A 26,031-nucleotide genomic window follows, 5' to 3' on the forward strand; every position below is an offset into this window, starting at 1 on the left:
GATCCTGATGGTCTTTTCGGTTTGCGGCATTCCGTTGCTATGTGTCCTAGCGAATTACAATTGAAGCATCGTATTGGCTTAGCCTCTGCAGTGGTTGGTCGTCGTGATGTTGAAGGGACGGCAATTGTACTCGGCATTATTTTGGTTTTAGGCAACTGAATTTTACTGAATGCCTGTGAAAGCTCATTAATGGTGTTAAAGCACTGCATTCTTGCTTGTGTCTTTAGATGGACGTCTGGTATACCATCGATGAGGTCTTCAAGCAGTTCTTCATCATCGAGACACAATTTGTTGGCACCAATCGTTTTATCGTGCAGATATTGTTGGAAACTCTCATTATTTTGCCATTTTCTGGATTCATACTCTCTCTTCATATACAGGCGGCTCTCTTTAGTTTTAAATATTTTGCTCATCTCTTTGAGCAACTCCTCAGTTGTTATCTGCATGATGTCATGCCTCGAGTGGAACCATTTTAGAGCATTTCCTTTCAATCGATGTGAAATTAAAATTCTACTACAATTGTCGTCAAGTTTATACGCCATTATTAAATTACGAAGTTGCATCTCCCAGTGGGCAAAACCTTCTCCACTGAAGTCGGGTAGCAATTCTTTTATGCCACTGTCGAGATGGTCTTTTTTTTTGTCAGACGGTGTGTTTTCCTTTTGCAGCAGTTCATTTTCTCGTTTGAGTAACGAAACCTCTTTTTTATACAGTTCGACCTCTCGTTTTAAGTTTTTTATCTCTCGTTCTTTCATTAGCAGCTCTTTTTCATGTGTATGTCCCTCATTTGCTTCACCCTCATCATCATCATCATCATCACACTCTTCTGTTCGTTCATCAGTCTCTTCGTTTGTAGTTTTTTTCTTTAGGTGTTCATCATTTCTGTTGTCTTCACTCTCATCGGATTCATTTCCATCAACTTCATGTGTGTGAGCTACTGCAACGGGGTATTCACCACGATCGGGTATAGACAGCAACCTCAATACAAGCTCACTTTTGGTGCCAGATGTTTTTTGATTCAGCTTTTTCAGCCATGCCTTCAGTTGAGCGACATTGCACCCATGTATTTTCGCGATGTCGTCGTGTGTATTCATCTTTTATGTGTTGTTTTATAAGTTTTTTTTTTTTTTTTCGCGATGGGATAGCACTCGTTTGTATATATTTTATTTTATTTTTTTTTTCGCGATGGGCTAACACTCGTCTTTATTTTTTTTCTATTGCGATGGACAAACACTCGTCAATATAGTTTCTTTTCGTTATTCTTCTTCTTTTTTTTTTTCGCTTGGGTAGGTTAGCGTCACTTGATGTACATATATATATGTATATTCTCGTTCGTTCGTTTTCTATCTTTTTTTTTTTTTGCTTGGGTAGGATAGCGTCACTTGATGTACATATATGTATGTATATTCTCGTTCGTTCGTTTTCTTTCTTTTTTTTTTCGATGGAGTATAAATATTAACTAAACAAATATTTTCGCGATGGGGTGGATCTTTATCCCACTTCTGATTTACTGTAAGGTAACTTTAGACTTTCATTAGGGAAAAGAAACACAATTTTTTATATATTTAACTCGATCTTTATTACGCGTCTGACTTCACTGAATATCAATTTTCAACTGAACTCGAAGTCTGCGTTTTTATTCTTATACAATACTTATATAATACTTATACTGGCAAGCTCTTAAGATATTTAACAACTCTCTTCATAAAGAGATAACATTTTTTTTTTGTTTATATTATATTTATTTCTCTTGGCTACAGTATGTTCAGTTATAATAGATATTTTTTTAATGCAATTATTTTTTCATTTAAAATAAATATTTTTTTTAAAAACTTAGTACAAATATTTGTTTCTTTTAATTTATAATGGAAAACAAATATATTGAAAAAAAAAAAATCATTTTTTAAAACCCTGTTCTTCATCTTCATTCCAACCAACAGTAAATGAAAAAATTAAAAAAAAAGTAGAATGGAAAATGAAAAATGGACTACAAATTATTAAGTATTTTGAACTTTACGACTTACGGCTTTGATTACATATTTGATGTTAAAACTAAAAATAATGAGTTTCAGAAACATTAGGGCATATTCATAGTCGTATTTAGATTCCAGTTTATCTTAGATTGGGGTTTATCCAATGTAAATTAAATAGGATAGACTCCAGTCTTTCTTTAAAGCAGTTTAGACAGTGTCTATGAATATGGGCCATTGTCTACTAAAGAGCATCAACTTTTTAAAATATAAATTTTCAAAATTTCAAGGTTAAATACTTTATGATTAAACACTTTTTTATAAAACCTATGGAAGTTGCACTAACTCGTTTTGAAATTTCAGGATGTGGATGGGGGAGAAGTGCGGGAGAGGAAAAAAACCAATTTATATTTTAAAATCTTAGACTTCAAGAAGTAACAAAAGCCTTGTTTAAAATAATTTTTATACTGAAGAAACCTTATTTCACTGTAGTAGTTATTTTTTCACTAAACTCACATCAGGAAATCATCGTTACCTATTTTATAAAAAAAAAATGTTACGCATACGCCACAGTCACCAGAAAATTATACGATTTGTCACTCGAATAATCTTCTCTGGAAAATTTCCGAATATGTGTACACTGTACAGTGTTTTGCAACAAACAAATAAATTTAGATAGCAATTTAAAGGGACACCGGTAAGGTAAAGTCTCCTAAAGTATGTAATATGAAGCTTAAATAATAAAAAATTTCAAAAAGTTACTTGTCATAACGTAACTAAAATACCATCAAATTAACAAAGCAGTATGTTTGTACAAGATTAAATTCAAGCCATGAAGAAAAATATTAGTAGTCAAGAAGAAAATTTAGAAATCAAAAACATTGAGCAATTAACAAAATTGACAACTTTTGTTCTTCTAAGCTGGTTTTTACTTTGCTTTGTTGAGTAAATCTGAAACATGGCAAAGTAACCACATTTAGAAAAGTAGAGAAAACAATCATCCATATAAAACTTATGGCAATTGTTTGTGTTCTTATTATAAAACAAATCAATAAAGCATTAGGTTAAGTTAGAAGTTAAATTTATCAAATAATCTTATTTACAAACCTATGATGTATTTTGAAAAGCAGGCATTCATTTTTCAATTCATATATATTTCAAAATATCTCAAGGTATTTCTTGAATTTACATAAAAATATTTGATATTCCTCTTGTTACATTTTTTATTATATGCAAATGTAAATTCCAAATGAATGAAAATGCATTTCTACAACATTACCTATCTATACAAATATATTCATTCAATTTATTAACAACAAACATATTAAATAATTCCTCTTCTTTGCACAAATTCATTAATAAAATCATCATCATCATCATCATCATGATTCATAAATGAATTCCATTTTGAATTCCTACAAAATTTTGTATTGATTTCTACAATTTAAATAAATAAATCAACACAGAAAAAAAAAATAAATGAATCTGATTCCTTTTATCCTTCTTTCATTAAATTTTCATCTCTTGAATATCATATATATATACTATATATTTTCATCCTTAAAATCTACATCAACATTATTTATTTAAAATGCACATATACTTTCATAAAAATATATATACCAAAAAACAATATAAAATATATCTTCATCTCTCTGTTTTTTTTTTTTCTCATTTTAGTTTCATGTAGCACAGTAACGGTAACGAAATGCCAAGCTGCATTAAGAACCCTCCAGGCATTTCAGTTCTTTCGTCCAACATGCCTCTGCAAGGAACCAGGAGTTGATCCGGATTGTAATCATTTCCGAGATTTTCTGTTTGATCATCCGTGTGGCTTTGTCCTTAAGAAAGGTAACGTAACAAATAAACCTCATCCAATGACATATTCTATATGAACTTTAAGACACACAAACACATACACAAATACCTTAACTACACGCCTTTTAAATGTCTTCATTCTTCGACTTTCATCTTCATGCCATATCAATTGTGTCAACTTCCCCCGAATTTTCTTGTATAAGAAAGTGGAATCTTTAAAAACCCTACTCCTTGGCAAACACAACACAAATACATATATAAACAAGTCTTATAACATTGCCATTATTTGTTAAATGTATAAAATTGAAGTATCTTAGGCTACAAAGCGGAAATATCTTTGGGATGAGAGATATATCACTTTAATGTCTTGAGGCGACACTCCGCATATTCTCTGTGTGACGTGGACGACCGACGACGACTATATCCTATCCTCTTGAACTATGTTGTATATACGCTATGGCATCTACTAGTCCTCATTTTAAGGAGTAATTCCTTGTTCTTTCTTTTTTGCTTGCTCTCTCAAGCGATGCATGAAAAGAAAACGTTCTTCGTTGTGTGATGGCGCAAGCAGCTATGTAAAACTTTTAAGATTTATCTTCAAGAAAAAGTGGTTGCACATGATATAATATTAGAACTTACCTCTTACAAACTTGAAAACAAGATGAAGAACAAAAGAAGACAGAAAAAAAAAAACATAAAACAAATCATCTAAAACCAAAGTTGGAAAAATTCAAACCCTTCACTCCTCCCCTTGGACCCCTTACAGAATTGCAAAGGCATAGATATTACAGAGGTGCTGTTTGTTATAAAAATAGAACTAACACCAACCGGATTGTTACAGCTATACTTAAATTTTTATGACTTGAACTTTAAGTTGGACGTCAGGACTTAAATAGAATGATATATGTATGATTTTATGGATGATGGCAATACCAAGTGGAAGTGAAATTTGCAATAGAAAGACTTTTTTTTTGTATTCATTTAGTCAATTTGTTAGGCTAAAAGTTACTTGAATTGAATCTTAATAGGATGTGATATTAAGGATTTTTGGGTCTTAGTTAGAACTTTTTGTTTTTAAGAAATAAAATTTAAGAAAATAAAAAAAATCGAAGGCTTATTAAGCTATTGCCTAGTTAGTGTATGTGTTCTACATGTTTTGGATAGGCCAGGATGGCAGAGATATCCGCCTACTTGCTTGATGACGCAACTAGCGTGGACTTCACACCGTTTTGATACTAAAAATTAATTTGAAGTAAGGTAAAAATAAAATCTCCGAAATTGATAGAATCTGAGAGCTTAGGTACTTTGTCACTGAAAAATTCACACACTACAGAAAGTGCACTCTTCCTAGCCAGGGAAGAATATTGCCAGAAAGTGAATGACTGTCTCTTTTTCTTGCTGAAAGGATTTTGAAATTTTTAGGGATTGATAAAAATCACCCGTACCAATCCGACTCCATCACTCCATATCAGTAAAAATGCAAGTATCAAAGTCTCTCGTTACAATGCCCTCTTCCCAGTCTTAACAATATTCAAGGTAGTAATGCAGTAGTACATTAGTTTTAAGAACATGTTTGAAGGTACTAAGTACCTATGTTGCATCAATTTGACTTCTAACAATATTAGTAGTTTCTTTTGAACTTAAGACACTGCAGGATACCTGATATTTGATATGAGGGTCCGAGTGCACGCCCGCCATCAGATAATAGAGTCGTAAGAAAGAATGTTGTGTACAACAGCTGTGTGAGTCTATAAAATCATTTTTGATTTGAGACCCTATTTTTTCCCTCCTTACCCGTTCTTCAATGCTTAGTTTCTTGCCCAATTCAGTGTCCAGAATGGCACCGAGGTAAAGAGGGGTATGGATTTTGGTATTAGTTGTAAAAAGCATAAGTTTAGTTTTTTTTTTTTTTAGTTGACTCTTAGACCACAATTTTTATCAATTTCGCTGATCACGGGTTAGAACTTTCCCGATACTAGATACTAGTATAATCAGATCATCCGCCTATGGCATTCTACTTCTTTCAAGCTCTACGAGGATGTTGTTCATTGCAAGGAACAATAGAAGAGGGGAAAGAATGCAACCATAGGAGGTGTACCTTTGTTGACGCTCTTAAATCCGTAACTTGTTTGAATTCTATTCTCTCTTAGTATAGAAATAATTCAACCTCTGCAATAGTCTTCTCCTTCAAAGATGGTTGGTTAAGGATAATTACACGAGAAAAGATTTGGTAAGTACATTGCTGAACTCCCCTTCTACATCTAGGAAGGTAGAAAGGGTTTATTCCTTTGAAGAGCTCCGTATTCTCAATGTCCATAAATTAGCTCCTCATACCTATAGACTTGCTGCGACATGGGACATCTATTACAAAATGCCTCTGCGACGAATTTCTAAAAATTTAGAATCTCACATCAGAGGTAAGAACTTAAAGCTAGTCGGCTTAAAACCCTTTGGGGATTCATATTCAAATTTATCTACTTTGGGAATGAAGACCACATTTACCTACCTGTCTCCTTCAATACTTCTATACATGATTTATAATAAGGCAGTTTTTAAAGATATTCTCAAACCATGGAACTGCTATCTCTTACGGATATTGTAGCATGATTGGCAAAATACCATCAGGGCCATGGAGTTTATCAGGTAATTAACAGGTCACTATGGCGTATACGTAATATTTTGTTCTATACAAAAAACTTAGCGGTTCAATCTTTTATCGCTGAACAAATAGTCTTTAAATTTGTGTCAATCAAAGACTAATTATCACAATGGTGTCACAACTAAAAAAAACAGACTTTCCGGACAATGATAAACATTGAAACAGATGAATTTAGTAAGGCAAGTTCTGCTGATAAATTCATGCCATTTGGTAAAAATATAGATCTTTAATTTGCAAAATCGTATATCGATCTAACTCACTTTGAACACTTTTTGAGGTCATACTATCCGTTTCAACGTGCGATATGTTCTGCTGGTATAAAAATCTATGGGTTTTCTAACGCAAATTATAAGTTTTATCCAACGCGCACCAGGTTACAACATCGACGCCACACTGAATATTTCTATTTGAAATTCCATTGGAATGGAAACACATCCCAGAACTGCCCAAGACACAATTTAGCTTGCATAAGGTCCAATTTTTTTTTCGATTCGACAAGCTATAGTTTGTATAGGTTTAGTTTAAGGCTTGAAAGAAGGTCTCCTTAAGACTTCATAGAAGGCTTTATTATCAGCTCAATTTGAAAGAGCCGAATAAAAGGGAGTCAAACTTTTCTACCAGAATCTTGCTCTCTCAAAAATAAGAACCTTTAACTTATTACACAGATACCCATCTTTGATGTTTTTTTGTCAACTTTTAAGCAAAGATAGAAAAAACCCAGGTTTCTTGCTGATTTTGTTCCTTGGTGACTTAAAATCAGTGCAAGTCTCATAACCCAACTATTAATTCAGCTTGTTTAAAGACTTATACAAGCAAAGAGTATCTTCTATAAAGCTTTATATAATAAGACCTCAACGGGAATAAGCATTCAGTCGTAATTACTGTCAGATATCTTCTTAATAATTGGATATGTGTTGAACTCATGCAGATATGCAGGCGGCAGGAGTATCCGATTTTCTATAATAACTAAAAGTGATGCCTAGTATCAAAATGTTTCGTATCTGTAGGTAATCCTTAATATCATGCCATTCATAACAACATTTCATCATTGAATAGGTATTCCATGAGCGTATAAGTCCTGTCAAAATATCATTCGGTTCTCTCAAAATATTCGTCCTTTCTGGCATCTTTGCCCAAAACGTTTTTATAAGGCGATCCAACGATAATAATACAATACTCATCTCTATGCACACATACACTCTCCCACACACACACACATACTTAAACATTAAATAAACATAATCCTGAATGGAGCTTTTGTCTTTTCGTTTCCATGCAATTTGCCGTTAAACAATACAAAACCAATCGACAAAATAGAAAAGGATCCATATCCGATAGATGCACTGCCAACGTGCAACCATGCATTATCCGTGTGCCAACAGGAAAGAAAATGTTTGAAACTCTTCGAGGACTTTAAGGTGCACTGTAAAGTGAGAGACAATAAATGCAGGATGGATGACAGGTAAGAATGAAAAAAAAAAAAAAAAAAAAAATAAAGGAATCCTTTTTTATCCTTTTCTGTTTTTATTTTTTTTTGTACTCGATGGATAAATGTGTACATATAACGTAAAAAAGTTAGGTATTGGTATTGGTAAACCTTTTGAACATGTTTGCTTCATTTACTTTTCTGTTTTCTTTTTTTTTTTTTCCTTTTTTATTTGTATTTTTTTTTTTTTGTAAAGGACTTCACTTTCGGAAAATTGCATTTGTCCTCAAAAAGGTGACAAGAAGTGCGATTAAAGCTTTGGCCATATTTACCTGTTTGCCTGTTTTCTTATTGCAGAACGAACGACGAACGAAAACTAGGAGGTGAAGTGCAAATGTGTTGTCGACTTCAGGTTGCCTAGTAATACAAGTTTTTTAAGTGTGCTTACGAAAAGTTGTATATATTTTATTTTATTTTCTTTATTTGTATTTGTTTTGTATTTTTTGTTTTTTTTTTTTTATAGAGAAGGCTTAAGGCTTTTATTTTGTGCTATACTATGATGAAGGAGGGTAGTGATGGAGAGGATAAAAAGTTTTTGTTGTATAGGAAGTTCCTCTTTGTAAATGTATATAGAGAAAAGTTTGTCTTGGCTCTCGATAGGTCAACGACAGCCAAGAAAAATAATAAAAATAGGACTTTTATTTTATTTGTTGAAAAGGACACAGATTTCAGAAAGTTTTGTGTGTTAAGTGAAAGCAGCTAGGTATTCACTGTATATTTGGAGGAGGTGTATATGATTTGAATAATGAACATTATTGAATTATTAATTGTGTTGTCTATTTTGTAAGCTAAATGACCTACTTGCGTTGCAATTTAATGATAAGTTAAGCTTTTATTAAGTCTATAATCGTATGGTTGTGATATTGATGATCGATAAATAGGCATAATTAGAGACATTAGGTTTTTGGGTATATCAGAGATTTCAAGTGGTTACTTTTTTTTAGGAATTTTTTATTTTTCTTTAATTTTTTTTTTGTTCGTTTAACTGTACTGTAAGATTTGTATTTGACGTTGTAGTGAAAAATTATAATTTTTGACCTTTAAAATGGGTACTTGTTAGAGATTTTTTTATTGTGTTATGATGAATGGATGGATTAGCAATAACACTGGTCAACAAAATTTAACTTTTTTTTTTGCCACAAGAACCAAAATATACTTTTCTAGTAGTTTTTGGGTTGCTGAACTCGAATCCACAGTCAGAAAAATTCTATTAGCCTCCGTTCTTGAAATATAACCGTTTAAAAAAAAACCTTTTTTCTGCATTTTATAACGGTAATATTTCAAGAACGAAGGCTAATAGAATTTTTCTGACTGCACATTCGAGTTCAGCAACCCAAAAACCTCCCGAAAAGTATATTTTGGTTCTTGTGACAAAAAAAGTTTAATTTGGTTGGCCAGTGCTGTTTCTGAGTCAAAGACCGCAACTTAAATTTTAAATATCTCTCGCAGCAAAAGAGATATCGGAAAGATTTAAACATTTTTTGAAAGAATAAGAGCAGTTCTTATAGGCACCGTTATAAATTTATTCATAATGAACTACCCCACATAAAAACATAACCTCGAAAACAGCCAAAATGACGTTTTTTGGCATTTTCTAACGGTAATATTTCAAAAACGGAGGCCAATACAAAATTTCTGACTTCAGATTCGAGTTCAGCACATCCAAAACTACTAGAAAACTATATTTTGGTTCTTGTGGCAAAAACCTTGTTGACCAGTGTTATAGGATACCAACTCTGTGTCAGTGGCGGAGTGCTTCTTTGCTGTCCGTTGGAATTCAGTCTTGTTTAGGATATCCAAAGAACAAAAATAAATAGGTTTGGGATGTCGTTGTTAGGTTCTTATACTTCCCATGATTGATTCGGATGATTAGTTATAATCCCGAAATGTGTCTTTGGTGAATGATGTGGATAATTGTTCAACAACGGATTTTATCTCTTCGTACAATCACTCGTTGATGAAGTACTTTTACCACTTTCAGTAGAAGTCAGAAAAGCTGCTTCTAAATCAGGAGTTTCGTTGGCTACCTTTTTTTGTTTCTTCTCTTTATCAGGGGTAAACGCGATAGCGATAGAAGGCATAGATTCCATCTCAGGAGCTTCTTGTAGTTGATTTATATATATAATTGGCATTGTGTTTTGCTGGTAGTTCGGTTAAATTTGGTAGTGTCAAGAGAGTGTCTGCAAGGGAGTATCTACATTTTTAGCAGTATGACCTCCGCTTAATACTTTCGTGGTATTTTTATCATCAAAGAACATCAACTAGGTACATTTTTTGATCAACTTTTTTAAAAACTGATGATTAAGCCCTATTTAATCTTGGAAATAAATTTTTCGAAATACATAATTCAAAAATGTCTTGTATTCTTAGCGGGTTTTAGGTTGATGTTGAATATTCTTTAATTTTTTTCAACGTTTCAAACGTGTTTACGTTCTTATTCAGGACTAGTATGCTATCTATTTTATTTTGAAATTTCGAAGATTTAAAACGTCTTTTTCAAGATTTTAAATTTAGAATTTTGAAATATTTGAAATTTAAAAAAACCATATTAGTCCTTAAGGAAGAATGTAAACACTAGACTGATTCAAAAAATAATTTTTTTTTTTTTGTTCAAAGTAATACCGAAAATATTGTTGGAAATGACGAAAAAAAATACCGTAAAAGTTTCAGCTCTTAATATTAACATTAAGTACCGCCGCATCGCAAATTTTTTTTTATTTATTTATTTATTTATTTATTCAACTACAGACTACGTGTCTAAGTTGTTAAAATAGTAAAAATAGTTATTTTAAAAAATTTAAGAAATCATAATTAACAATTCAATAGTTTCGTCTTTAAAATATTTTTTGATAAATTAAAATCTATGTTTTGATAATATTGATTAAAGTCCATGCACATAATATTAACAGGCTCATTAATTCCATAGTTAACTCTGGATGAAGCCGTATAAAAAAATGAAGGGTTGCGAGTAAGTCTTGGGCGAGTGTTGATGTTCAGCATGCTGAGGATAGAAGGTGAATTGATTGATCCGGATATAAGTTGGTAGATAAAAAGAACATTGGTGACTTCTCTCCGTTTCTTAAGTGTCGACAGTCCAAGAAGCTTTAAGCGATTTTCATAAGCCGGAAGATTTAGATTCGGGTCCCAAGGGAGATGTCGAAGAGCAAATAGTAAAAAGCGTTTTTGAACACTTTCAATTTTATTTATGGCTACGTCGTAGCTAGGACACCATATACAGCTACAATATTCAACGATGGGACGGACGAGAGCACAATACAAAACCTTTAGAATATGAGGATCATTGAATTCTTTTGAGAACCTCATTATAAAACCGAGGCGACTCCTTGCCTTGCTTGTGATGATGTCAATATGAGAGTTGAACGACAGCTTTGTATCAAATAAGACTCCTAAGTCATTGAAATGTTCAACTCTTTCGATCATGTATTCTTCAACAAAGTAGTAAGATAAATAGGGGTTCCTGCTCCTGGAATAGGACATTACTTTGCACTTTTTTTTGTTAAGTTCCATTCCATTTGCATTGCACCATTCAAATATTCTGTCACTGTCGTGTTGTAGAAATAAATAGCCATTTGGGTTCGAATAACCGTAAAAAAGTTTGAAGTCGTCAGCAAATTTGAGAATTTTACAATACGAAATATCCTTAGAAATATCATTGAGAAAAAGGATAAATAAAAGTGGTCCAATGTGGCTACCCTGTGGAACTCCGGATAAGACATCAATTTGCTTAGATATACTTTTCTTAAAGATGACAAACTGTGTTCGTGCTTTTAAATAAGATTTTATCCAGTCAAGAAACAATTCAGGAAAACCGTATTTTGCCAATTTATTAAATAGTATGGAGTCTCACACTCTATCAAAAGCTTTGCTAAGATCAGCGTAGAAAACATCAGTTTGGAGGCCATTTTGCAGATTGATGTTAACATTGTTAGCAAACTCCAATAGGTTTGTTGAAGTTGACTTCTGCAAGCAGAACCCATGCTGCTCAAAATTTCCCCATATAAATCGTTTATTTCAGAAACAGCATAAGTCCATGAGCACTAACTTTTCAGGAGCAACATAAAACTGTTTTTTATGTTAAAACTCCACAACACTTCAAATTTAGAGTATGTCGAGCTATAATCTAGCTAAAGACGCATTTAAAAACCTTTTTTTTTTTCAAGTCTTAGCGGGTTTTTAAGACTTTAAAGTCGTAAAACTTTTGCATTCATCTAGCTATAGCTTTTGAACCGTTCTTATGATTTTAATGAATAAAATAGCAGTAGATAGAGTTAATATTTACCTCTTCATTGATATATAAATTTTAAAGCTTGCGTGTCAAGATTGCTGCCAAAATAATATAAAACTGGTAAAAAGTCATGTATTTAACAGTCAAAAATGTTGTCACCGGGTGAAATCTTTCCATATAGGTATTTTGAACCCTTTCCTCTCAATTCTCGTATTTTGGGGGGTGTAACATACTTAATTTTTTTTCAGAAGATGAATAACTATACATGTATAAATGAGAAATTTCAAAAAAAAAAAAAAAAAATTGGGGAAAATGGACTTATGTTGTTTCTGAAATAAACGATTCATATGATTTACATGGGAAGGATTGTGTTTTTGAGTTTGGAATTTTATAACTTTTTAATGGATTATCAAAAAGGCTAGATTCAAACATTTTCTTGTATAAAATTGAACGCTCTACAAAATTGAATTTATAAAATTAAAAAAAAAACCGACGCGAAAAATTAATACCTAATAATTTTTAGTTGAAAAAATGAATAATTCGAATTTTATAGAGAATTCCTGTACCCGCAAAACAATGAACATTCCCGAGAAAAGAGGTTGTCTGTAAAGCCGGTTTACGGACGATGATTTTACGTGATAACGTCTTCAGAAAATAGGTTGTGTGCTTAAAATAAGTCAATTGAAGCGTTTACTTTTTTCAAACAATCATAATTTACAAGAAAAAGCTAAAAATTATTTTCTCATTATATTAATTATTTTATTTTAAAAGCTTACAAAAAAATTATGCAATTTAAAAGCCAAGTATTTTTTCTTAAGAATAAAACCATTTTTAAATTTTTACAATGCGCAAAAAATATAAAAATAATTTATTGAAAACAATCATTTTCATCAAAAAAAGCAAAGAAAACATGAATTTTTATCTTCTCACGTCATTAATTCCATTTTTTTCCCTAACAACCTATAAACCTATAATTTTATACCATCTGAAAGCTTATTGTCTTAGTTCAAAATATATATATGGATCAGGTCTATGAGACATCTACAAAAAGAGCTAGAATTTTTTGAACTTGATCAAATTTCATTAAAAAAAGCAAAAAAAAACATTTATTTTTATGTTCTCAGGCTATGGAATCAATTTTTTTGTTTGACAACCTATAAAAAATATAAACTTTGTCAAAGCTTATTATTTCACCTTTCATATGACGTATCAATCTCATTTCAAAGATGCCTACAAGAGAAGTTAGAATTTTTTAAAGTCAACCATGTCGAATTTCCAGACTGAGATTACGGTACTTCCCACATTGGTGGCTGTTCGGGGGGCAACGTATCTCCACTGGTGTTTTGAGGTTTTTCGCAAAATTCTTGATTTAATATTGTGTAGCTTGTAGTTAGTCTACCGTTATGTGTGATATACCAAATGAAAGGTAATTGTATCAGGATGCTCATAAAAGTTTAATACAATTTCTATCACGTCTTTGTCAAAAGTTATAACTTGTTGAATTCTAAAATTTTATTTTACTTTTATCTAAAAATTGTGTTTACGAAAATGATTGAAACTTCGCACACATATAGTCGTAGTCATGGTCTATCATTACTCCATATACTTTATTCCTGTATCTATTAAAGAAAAAAAGATAAAAATAAAAAACGATGAAAATCGGTTTCTTCTTCAGTCAAAACTCACTAAACTATTCCAAGTTATTGCACTTGTATGCATAAGGCCAAAACCTACATGTTCTATAAGTTTGAGATTTTTTGAACGCTCCAAAATAAAGCTAAAAATCAAAAATTACCCAAAAATACCAATAAAAAACAAGGTGTTTTTCAAAAATTCATATTTCGAAACGCAGAGTGTTGGAAAAAAATCCGTATCAGACGCCTAATTTTTTTTTCCTTATCTTTCACCTGGCATCTTTAGAATTGTCAAAAAAAATTTCCTTTACCCAAAATCATCATTTTGTCAAAGCCCCAACACGTGTACAAAGTTCAAACAAAACGTTATAGCTTAGTTTCAAATTTTTTTTACAATTTTTCCTTAAATGCAGTTAATCTCAAATTAATCTCATCTATCTATAGCAAAAAAAAAATCAATTCTCTACAACTTCGCGTTTAGATTTTAGCCCAAATTTTATCTGTCCGTTTTACCCCTGTTTACCCTATTAAATGACGGAATTTTTAAAAATCCTTTATTTGGATTAAGCTTTAGGTTATTATCTTTTAAATAAGCTATAGAAGATTTTTGTATTTCTAATAGTTTATTTTTAATTGAAATTTTTTGCCGCACTGCGAAAGTGCGAGAGTGTAACGTTAGAAAATGGCGTCACTTTTTTGTGGTGGCTGCCATGGTTCATCGATTTATAAGACGTTATCACGTCATAAAAACGAAGACATGTTTTATGATTTTCCCTTTTCTATCGTTCTATTTGCCATCAATTTTTGCCTTTAAGTAGTCATAAATATATTCCTATTTTGAAGAAATTTTTTCTAAATACTCGCAATGTGGAGTGTATTTCCCACACATCGGCATCGGTTTTTCGTTTTTAAACCTTTTTTAATTTTTACTCAAAGTTTATTTATAAAAAGAATAATTTCTTAGATTTTGTAAAATATATTGAGTTCCAATTTCCAAAGTGTGAAAGTAAGGAAAGTCCTTAATTTCTTTATATTATTTTAAGGTATAAAGTTTTAAAAAAATTCTGGGTTTTTATCTCCATCCTTATAATTAAATTTTCTGTTTTTTTAAGAAATAAACCAGTAATTAATATTATTGTATTAAATTTTTTTTCAGAGAGGCATGTCACGATTCTTGGACAAATTTACGCCTATCACCAATGTTTGGTTGCATTTGTCCCAACAATCATATGAAAAAGCGCTGTGATCGAATTTTTAATATTGTAAATCACAATCCTTGTGTCGGTGAGTTAAAAATATAAAAAAGAACACAAAAAACTAAACACAACAATTTATTTTTTTTATTTCTTAAACATATTTTATTTTTTTTTTTTTACAATTTATCAAACAAAACAATACAAATTATTTAGCCAAAACAAATATACGAAATAATATTATTTATAATTTTATCTCGTCCAAAATAAAATTAAGAGAGGAATATATAAGAAACTAAAACTATAACTAAAATAAAAACTTATTCTGTGCGAATACAAAATATTTTATATCCGTTTTAATGGAAAATTTATATATCTTTTTGTAGGGGAATTTAAGAAACAAAAATAAAAACAAAAAATAATAAAAATAAATCAACGCTTCATTCAACAACAGGGAAACAAAAAATTAAAAAATAAAAAATAAATGATTTTTTATTTAAGTTTAAAAAAAGAAAACCTTGTTTATTTTTTTAAGTTTAAATTTTATTTTTAAGTTTTTCGAACTATCATCATTTTTATTTTTAATTTTTTTTTTTTATTTAATTTAATTTTTTATTTTGAGAACGAAAAAAATCTCTGAACCGCACGCTTTTGTGTCAATCCATTTGCCATATAAATACCATGTGGATATTCAAACTAATTTTTCCATCAAAGAAATCGCTTTAGAAATATCGCACCAACTAATTTCTATCAACACACATTTAAATAATGTTTCTCTGTCTTCGCACAAAATTATTTATTTTTCAAAATAAATTTCGCACCAAAATAATTTTAATACAAAATGCACTCACATTAATATAAATATTGTGTAATGAAGCACATTTTCCACCACATTTTTATTGTTGTTTTTTTTTTGTCGCACAAAATGCAATATAAACCACCAAATGCACCAGAGTTTTTAAGGTTTGTTTCATTAAGGACTTTTTTTTCTGTTGTTACACCAAAAAAAAAATAGAGTAGATGATCACAAAAATAAAAATTAGATTGCACCACCTTAAACCACTTTATATATACGTTTATATCTAAAATTTGAACCTTTCTAACCACTTTCCTTTACCACATTATCCCAATTACAATTCCCATGTTTCCCAGTCTAACATGCTCCCTCCCATTTCTTCTCTATCCACCCCATCCATCACAAGCCCCTCTTGAAAATCTCTATATCGAACAAAAAACAAAAGCATATCTCTCCATCTCTTTGCAGACATCATTTTTTATTCCTACAGCGGCCTTGGCCCACCCCACTTAACCCACCAACGGACATCATCGTCGGAAACCTCGAACAGTGTTTACCTGGCTGAAGAGGAGGAGAATCTAATTACGGCGGAAATATTCTCACTATATCCACACTTTCTATTCCCACCATCGTCTGGGATGAACCGAAAGATACCCTTAGCCTTGGCCTCTCACAGTCCTGCCACCAATGATGACTCGGATGAGCGTAATGAGGGAATTGCTGCTCCTGATTCCGGCAGCCATCGTAGAAGAGGTGGAGGAGGAGGAAATGACGATGCTGCCGGTGGCGGCGGTGGTGTTGATGAGGCTTACGATGTTGGCACGGCTGATGAGGCTGCTGCTGATGATATTATAAGACGACGTTTGGGAATTGTTGTTGGTGTGGCGGCGGCTAGTGATGATGATACTGATGCCGACACCGATGATCCTGAAGCACCTGATTATATTCATGTAATTAAACCACTAGAACATGAAAGTGATGAGCACTATTATCAAAGTAGGAAGCATAAAAATTCATCATTGTACGTAAATTTATAAATGAGTTATTGGATATGTAAGGCAAACGAAAAAAAAATTAAATCATTACACACGCAATAAACAACAACAAAAAAACAACAACAACACACAACACTTTGTCCAACAACAAAATTTAATAAGTAAATAATTATTTTTACGTGATTTTGATAATTTTTTCAAAATATCAATGAATTAAGTACCTATTTTCTTTGTAAATTAAAAAAAAAAGTTTGGAAAATTTTGACACCATAATTAATTTTTGACATTTCTTCTACAATAGAAATCAATGTTAATCTTTGAACAAATCACCCTTATGCCCCAAAAATTTTTATTTGGAACTCTGGTTTAAATTTAATGATATTAAAAAAAAAAAAAAATGCAGGGTGTCCCGAAATAAGACAAGGAAAATTTAAGGAGTTATGTTTGGGTATTTTGTAGGAAAAAATTTTTTTTTTATAAATGCTGAATCGCTTACTTTGGTACACCTTTACACATGTCAAAAATCATTGCTCTATTAATACAAATGACAGAAACTTGATGTAGGCCTTTATTTTTAGAACAAATGTTATCATTTGTAACTGCCTTTAAGAAATGTTGATATCTTTTTTGGTTGCTCAAATAAAAATGTTTAAAGGCTTTTCATTTTTTCTTGCCAATGATAATTTTTCACTTAATGTGTGATGAACATAATGTTTTATTAATTTATTCTTATTTATCACGGGACAAATTTTTTTAAAGGAACGTGTTTGGGGTTATGTTCTTATCGTAAGAATGAATTTTTTGGGATGGTAGAACTTCGGGAACAGCCATCATCTTGGAAAAGAGGTCGGTGCCGTTTTTATTTCATAGCTCCATTTTTACTCATTTAAACCAAAAATGTCCAAGGACAGATTTATTCACAATAAAATTATTTAAAATATGATGTACAAATGAATTCCGTGAGTTAGTTAAATTCAATTTTATAGTCAGTCAAAAACCGGTTCTTCTCGCAAGGCTAGGACAAAATGCAATTTGATTTACAAATTTGCCTGGCATATTTTGTTTGAAACTCATTTGAATATTTTTTTCGTTTTTCAAGAGAAACTTTTCGTTGGTCGCTGATTTTACAAGAATTGTTTTTCAGGCCATTGAAAACAGTAAAATAGTTGGTATTAAATGTTCTTTTATGCAATAGACCAAAGCTAATGGCTCTCCGTCGATATATTCGATCTGTATTTATAAAAATGCACATACACAAAATTGCACACAAGCCCATAAGGATGCAAATATATTTGTGTGTTTGTCATATTTAGTTTATATTTTAATCAATCCCTCTAAGTATGTTTACTTTAAAAGTCTAAAAGTTACCAATTTATACGATTTTATCGAGTTTTAAAAACTTGCTTTTAACTAAAAAAGTCAAAAATTTGGAAAAAGTGCTAATTTTTGAATAGGTACATTTAAGTTGTTTCTTGACAAAAAAAATTGCATATTATCAAAGGATTTTACCTCTACTTTATTTCATACGTACAAAGTTTGGATGTACCGGCTACTTACACAAAATGCCCCTTGATTTAGTAAAAAAAAATGAAGTCGTCAATTTTTTAACTTTTTTTTCTTTGATTTTAGGTTAGAATTTCAGTGAAAAATAATTTTTTAAATTTTTTAATCATCTTACCATGACAGAAAATTTAATTTGCTATGAAAAGTGTCTTTGAACCATTTCAAAGTTAGGCTTGGTTTTCGAGTTAAATCAAAAAAACTGACAACCGACCAGTGTTGCCGTTTTCTCAGAAATGCACCAATGGATTTAGTAGCACTTTTGGCTGGAGTATTCTTTTATGCCAAGGAATTATAATCAGCAATAAAAACTCTGTAACGAATTTGTTCCGTTCAAAAGGGTCTATTCAATAGACTATTATAAATACAATAAAAATAATCAAAAAATTGTATTACCTACAAGTTTACTGGAAAATTCATACATATAAATTTTTAAGTATCATGTAAAAATCTGCAGCCGTTAAAATTCTAAAAAAAAAATGTGTGCTCGAGACTTAAAAAGCTAAGGATTAAAAATTTACTTTTGTTGTTTAAGAAAATAATTATTTAAAATCCTTCTTGATTTGTATGCGTATCTAATACGAATTATTGCGAATATTGCTTGATGTGAAATGAGCAATATTTCGATGACAACATCAATAATGTTGCCTAATTTCAAACTGCATCAAGAGTGGATAAGACAGGATTAAAGAAGTACAAAGTTAAAAAAGTTCTTTCGACAAACAGCAAGATCAATTGCAAAGATTTTCAATTGCTTTTCAGTTGAAATCGAAAAATTCATTGGTATTGTTAATTTATGTCTTGTGTAAAATTACCATAAACCAGAAAAGATTTTGGTCAATCACAAGTCTATCAAACCATGACATATGTTACAGATTTTAGGTTATAAAGTGCAAAGCAATGCAACTTTTTATAAATAAAAGTTGGTAGAAAAATCCGCCTTCTTAAAAAAACTGGTTAGTTTACAATAAATAGAAGTTTTTTAAGATCTTAGATATTTTTTCTAAAACTCTTGAATTGTCCATAATAAGAGTAAAAATTTCAAATAATTATGAATTTCAAGGACTTGGTTTTGTCGAAATTTCATAGCTGATGGAAAAACTAAATTTTTAACGTTATTCCTAAACATTTTGAATATACTTTGAGTTGAGTTGAGTCAGTCTTTTAGTGGAGGTGGAATGGGAAATCGACGAAGTTATGAATACTAGAGCTATGCGCGACAGAGTTACGAGCGTCAAAGTTACGCAAAACCGAAGTTACGAAAAACCGAAGTTATGAAAAACCAGAGTTATGAACACCAAAGCTATGAAACGTGGTTTTTGGGTTGGCAACCATTGAGATGAAGGATATACGGGAGGAAGGTACCAAAAAGCTAGAGCGTGAAGGTTTCAGGTGAAATACATTGTAGGTCATAATAGAGGACCAATGGTTGAATCTTTTTAAGATCACATTCGAAAAACATTTTCAAAAGCTCACAGGATCACAGGATCAATTGATCATGTTTTTTTTATGTTTTTAAGCCAATAGTTACCATAACCATTTTATTGCATATTTTTTGCCGTTGATAAGATCAGCAGAGTGAATTTTTTGAATTACAGTTTTATATTGTAGGTATGTCAATTTTTTTTGGAAAAATTAATGTAGAAAAAAGTAATTTACTGTTTTGCGAAACTAATATTTTACCTTTCCACCACCTATTTGCTGTGCAAAAATAAAGTTTGTAATTTCCATTACGGAACCACGTTTAGTTTAAGGACATGACAATCTATTTTGTTTTTAAATTTTAATACATACGAATAAATAACCTTGTTTGGGTGCTTTGTTTGCTTGTTTTCTTGATTTTCTCAATTTTCTATTGAAAATTAATCTAAAAGCAATACATTATGTATATATGTACAAATTTTCGGTTTCACATAAAGGAAGGCTTTTCAAAAAGATGCCAAAGTGTTACTAAAGTTTGCATAGATAGAATATATATTTATGGTTTGCGAAGTTTGTAAAATTTGTTTTTGTCGGAATACTTTTTTGTTGTCATCAAGAACAAAACACCTATCAGTTATTCTGGAAATTTCCCAATTTATTTTTCGAATATTTTGAACATTATGTTTAAATTGGAATATCGAAACTTAATAAATGTAATCAAAAATGGTCCAAAAACATTAATGTATTGACCAAAGGAAAAATTAAAAAAAAAAAATGTTACGTATACGCCACAGTGACCATTAAGTTTGAGACTTTTTATACAAAATGTTCTACCGCTGCAACATAAAGCTTTTGTTGACTAACTTTTCACTTTAAAATGGTAAAATATTAAGTGTTGTCAAAGCAAAACTTCAAACCAATAACTGAAGTTTCAAATTTGCATACAAATTAGATAGAGTATCATGGATTTATTTGCTATTCGATTACAAACTACTTATTCATTCTGTAAGCACGTGGCATAATTTGTCCATACATCTTGTGGAAGAAGTAAGATATTGAAATTATAATTATTTCATATTGTCATGTCAGTTAGAAGGACTTTCTTAAAATCCTGATTTTATTTTTAATCCTGAATTATAAGTCAATTAGACTTAAATAAGAAATCTTGATATAAGCATTTTTCCCGATAAGTGGTAAAATTAAATTAAATCAAAAAATATTTTGTTTAAATAAAAACAAAATTGAATGTTTTTATTTTATAATTTAACATATTTTTTTTTTCATCAAAATAAAAAATATTTCTTGAGAAAATGTATGTATTTCAATTTAAAGTATCAACTTTCCAAAAAACTTTTTCTAAAAGATCATCATCTCTTTTAAAAACCTGGATTTTATTTTCCAATTAAATTCCTGAAGTTTGTCGTCAACACTCATTCTCTATTTGCCATTTATACCTTGACAGCTTCAATACTTCCATACTTCTTTTATTTTACTTCAATCCCCTTCTGACATTAAATAAATAAAAATTATGTCATTCGTAAGCCGTTGCGTCTTATATTTACTCACAACTCTTGAATGTTTGCACATACAACTTTTTTACTGACAGCTAAATTTTTGCTAAGGGCTTATTCTTTGAATGACATTGAAAGTAATATGATATTATATTTGTGTTTTTTTTTTCTCTTTGCAAATATATACAGATAGTTACTGTCATAATGACATCAAAATAATGATAAAGTAAGTAGATAGTTTATATAGTGTGTTGATAGTTGAGACTTGAGAGTGTAAACAAGAATATTCTAAGGATCATAAAACGTTGATAACTTCTCGTGGTTTTCTTTTGATAAATTAAATTAAACAGGAAGTTCTGGAAGTTTTTTAATGAAATAACCACAATTTGAGTTAGTGTAAGTTTAGATATTTTGATGAAGCCAAATGAGTACCTGTTAGGATAAATTTGTTGATAGATTATTTATAAAAAAAAAAAATTAAATAAAATAAAAAAAAAAAATAAAATAAAATAAAAAAAAAATTTTTTTTAAATAAAAAAATTTTTTTTTTTTTAAAATAAAAAATATTTGTTTATAAAGCCCAAATAACTGAAAACAATTTTGTAATAACACAATAATCTGAATCTTGTTATTTTTCAAATACATATTTGAATTTTTTCATGAAGTCAATCCTCAAAACTATACCAAAATTGGAGTTTAAATTCATTAAATTTCCCTCTATTTTCCCAACAACTATAAAATAAAACATATAAAAAACCTACAGTTCTATTTTAAATGACCCGTAAAAAATCCTCTTTATACTGTTTTTTTTTTGTGACTTTTTGCAGCTATATTTTTGATGATTACCCATATTTCAATTAATAATATAACTTTCCAATCAAACAACCACTTATAATTGTATATACACACAAAGTTCAAACAAACACAAAAACCACACATAACAAATTTGAAAAAACAAAAAAACCCTTCAGTGTCAAAACTCAAAAAAATAAAAATAAAAAAAAACTCAACCAAAAAACCCCATATTAAAAAAAAAAAAAAAAAACAAAAAAACTTTTTCATAAATAAAAAAAAAAAAAAAATTATGAAAACTGCCCTTGATTAATAAAATTATTGTTAAAAATTTCAATATAAATTGCACATACTCTCCATTTAGATTGAATGTATATCATAAACATCAAGGTGGAACCACGAATGGCTTTTATGCTGATACAATGGATGAACGAGGTAAGTTTTATATATTTTTTTTATATTTTTTATGTTTGCTCAAAATAAAAAAATATAATTTATAAAATAAAAAAAAAAATTGAATGGATATCCAATATAATTGGTTTTAATTTTAAATTTTGCAGCGCTTGTAGCTTGTTAGAGTTTTTTAATAGTAGAAAAAATTAAAAAAAAAATATCAACCACTACACTTCCTGCAAGAGCAACAGTGTGTAAAAAATGTTCCTACGAGAATACCCAGTTAAGGGTTGCAACAACAACAACAACTATAAACAGAATATAAGCTCTTTAATACTTTGGTTTCACTTCACACAGAAGAAATAAACATAAATACCAACATAAATTTTGTAAAAGCCAACAAACAATGGATCCAGGCTTGGTTAAAAGAAATAATACAAATTAAAAAGAATTAAAAAAAAAAGTTTACATTGAGCCTTATGGCAAAATACTCTTGTTGATTGTTGCTGTTTTTTTTTATTTATAATTTTACTTTTACTCGTGAATCCTCATGCTGCCCGCGATTGTTATTTAACAAAGCACCGAGAGAGAATATGCCGGCACTAATGCACCTAAAACGCACAAAACCATCCACTTCAATGAAATAACATGTTTGCCCCCCCCATTCTCCCCTACACTTTCTCTTGCACTCAATCAAGAAGCGAGGCAAGCTCAATGTGTCCCCCTTTTTTGCAGTATCTACTTGTAGCCGCCTCGTCTGTGTGCGCCAAGTGAGTGGAAGCGTGTGCGGTCGAGTGAATGTGCAGTTTCTATTTAATTTTTTTTTATCCTTTTTTGCGTGAATGTTGTATTCAACTTTAACAAACCACTATAATATTGCACTATACGACCTTTTTTTAGCACCCAAACTTCACCCCCACCCCCTTAGATTGGCACACTCTGTATAACTGCACCACCAACGTTATATCCACCTTTAGTGCTGCTTTAGTATATATATAAAATATTTAATCCTCCTTATCGAATGCAGTTTTTTGGCGTGCGAGTATGTGTGTGATGCAATTTTTATCCTTTATCTAGATTTAAAGTCCTTTTGTAGTGGATTTGTAGTGTGTATAGAGAGAGAAAATAAAGGACAACCTATAAAATATATATGTACGGCACAAAGCAAGCTCAATATAATTCAGGCTGGCACACGCAAAGGGAGCTTCCAGAGGAGGTCTATATAGGGTCTTATTATAGACTAGATACCGTTACGATTGGCGATTTATATAGTATACCTACTCGTCGTTCTTGTGCTCTGGGATTGCATGATTTCAATGCTTTTTGCTAATATTGATGGAATCTTTATGTGTATAGATATGCAATACATAATATAGGTCTGTGTATATATATATTTATTAATTCTTATGTACATAAAAATATAGTGCTTTTATTGTCAATGCTATGTCAAATGTATATTGTTTAGAGATTACTTAGAATTTTTTGTATAAATTTATTTGTTTAAATAATTAATTTTGTTGTTTTTATTTGTTCCTTTTTTAAAATACATATATTTTTCTACTTCAATTAAAGTAGTAGATTATTACAATATTGGGTATATTTTGTTTTTAAACGTTAATGTGATAGTATGACATGAATTTTTTTTTTTGTTTATCTACTATAAAATGTAAATATGTGTATGTGCATTGAATTTATTACTTTATTTTAATTTATTTTGGTTGGTTTACATTGTTTATGGTGTCCCTAGGCGAGAATTAATATATTTTCATTTTTTATTTAAGGGAAAAAAAATAAATGAAGTTTATCAATTTTTTTTATTTAAGTTTCAATTTAAAAATTTAATTTTTAAATTTTAAACAATATTTAAGTGTAAATTAAGGAGTATTTTTTTTCTTTTTTTTACCGTCAGAGTTAAAGTTAAACATTTTTGGCAGAAATGAGAAACTTTGAGGAAAGAGTGGTTTTAATTCTTTCTATATTTATTGTCTCTTTTTTCCTTATATTTCATTTTATAGTCATTCAAATTTATGAGTTATTTAAATAAAAAAAATATATAGGAAGGTAAATAAAATGCACAACTGGGTATCTAAAATTAATTTTCATAGTTCTTAAAACTTTACAGTGAATTTAAAATATTGATCTTTTATAGTTTTATACATTTTTATTTTGTATATTTCTTTCAAGAACAACTTTTTTTCAAAATTTGGTAAGAATTTAGTAAATATACAATATAAAGTAGTTGCTGTTTTTTTTGAAAAATCCTGAACTAAACAAAGTTAGTTTTAGTTTAGTGTTTGAGAAAAAATCCAGTCAAATTGTTTTAAAAGTAAATAGTTTTGGTGTAATAGCTTTACGACTAACATTTTTTTCTCAAATTCTTCGGTAATTTTTAATGGCATAAAATTTGTTCTTAGAAACAAGAATACATTTTGTTTTGAAAATAAGTTAGCTTTGAAACGGATTTTTCTGAAGTTAATCACATACTCATCTGAAGGATATAGGGGAGAAGGGGGTACATTTGACACTTAGTTTTTAAAGGTCTGTATTTTCGAAAACTGTTTATGTTTTTTCATGTCTTGTTTTGTATTTGATTTATTGACTATTCAAGATAATTCTAACAGTAAATTTTTTTGTTTTACAACATTTAAAAAAATAATGTTTTCATTTTGTCAAAAGTGCCCCGGGACCGGGGCACATTTGACTTTAAAAGGGGTACATTTGACAATGGTGGATTAAACCCCGCATCGTGTGCATAATATTTTTAAAACTATCAGCGGATCTTGCTCGTCTATTGTTTGTTTAGTTGGAAAAAAAAATGTTTAGTTTTAAACAATCTACTAAAACTAAACAATATAACGAAAAAAATAAATCAAAACATTTTTTTTCTAAAAAGAATAAATAAATCAAAACATTTTTTTTCTAAAAAGAAGAAGAAAAAACAAAAAACCATAAAATATTTCAAAAAATCTCTCCGTTTAAATCTTAATCAAAATTAATCGATGTCTATTTATTTTTAAATAATTTTGTAAATATATAATTCCCCAAAATCAACGTAAAACTGTGCCCACATTGCAAAAGTCAAAGGTGCCCCTAAGGAGCCTCATAACTGTTTTTCTTTTTTTTCAATAACTAATACTATTTTTTTACAAAACTGGTTTTAATTTACTTAACTTTAAGCATAGTGCTATCAAAATATTGATTCACCATTAAAAAAAACTTTTTTATTAGGTTCAGAAATCGCTTACATACCGGTGGTCAAAAATTAGATCAGAAATACAAAAAACACAAAAACACGTGGTACTCCGCGAAAAGTTAATGAAAGACTGTGAGATTTCGCAAAATTTTTTTAAATCAAACTAAGCTTCTTTCTTCATCCAAAGAATTGTTAATTAAGGGCACGATCATACCAAAAAACGCAAAGTCAAATGTGCCCCGGTGTTAAATATACCCCCGCTTACCCTATTGTGTGTGCACGTCTCCAATTCTTATAATATTTTTTAAGAAATTCAAAAATTTTTTATAAAAAAAATCGTTGAAATATGACAAATCGTTTGAT

At 30.1% G+C, this 26,031-nt stretch overlaps 1 protein-coding gene across 3 annotated transcripts in view; it reads left to right on the forward strand.

Annotated features, from left to right (window-relative positions):
- LOC129913187 (uncharacterized) overlaps nucleotides 1-26,031 on the forward strand; it is a 542,292-nt gene that overhangs the window by 449,502 nt on the left and 66,759 nt on the right. For 2 of the 3 annotated variants that reach the window (XM_055991737.1, XM_055991736.1), the window contains 5 exons: nucleotides 3,651-3,821; nucleotides 7,765-7,909; nucleotides 14,970-15,097; nucleotides 16,271-16,823; nucleotides 22,447-22,517. In XM_055991737.1, coding sequence (XP_055847712.1) covers nucleotides 3,651-3,821; nucleotides 7,765-7,909; nucleotides 14,970-15,097; nucleotides 16,271-16,823; nucleotides 22,447-22,517 — 1,068 coding nt within the window. The remainder of the gene's footprint in view (nucleotides 1-3,650; nucleotides 3,822-7,764; nucleotides 7,910-14,969; nucleotides 15,098-16,270; nucleotides 16,824-22,446; nucleotides 22,518-26,031) is intronic. The other variant, XM_055991738.1, reaches the window with a different exon arrangement.

This window comes from Episyrphus balteatus, chromosome 3 (assembly GCF_945859705.1).
Source record: "Episyrphus balteatus chromosome 3, idEpiBalt1.1, whole genome shotgun sequence".
Lineage (NCBI taxonomy): Eukaryota > Metazoa > Arthropoda > Insecta > Diptera > Syrphidae > Episyrphus > Episyrphus balteatus.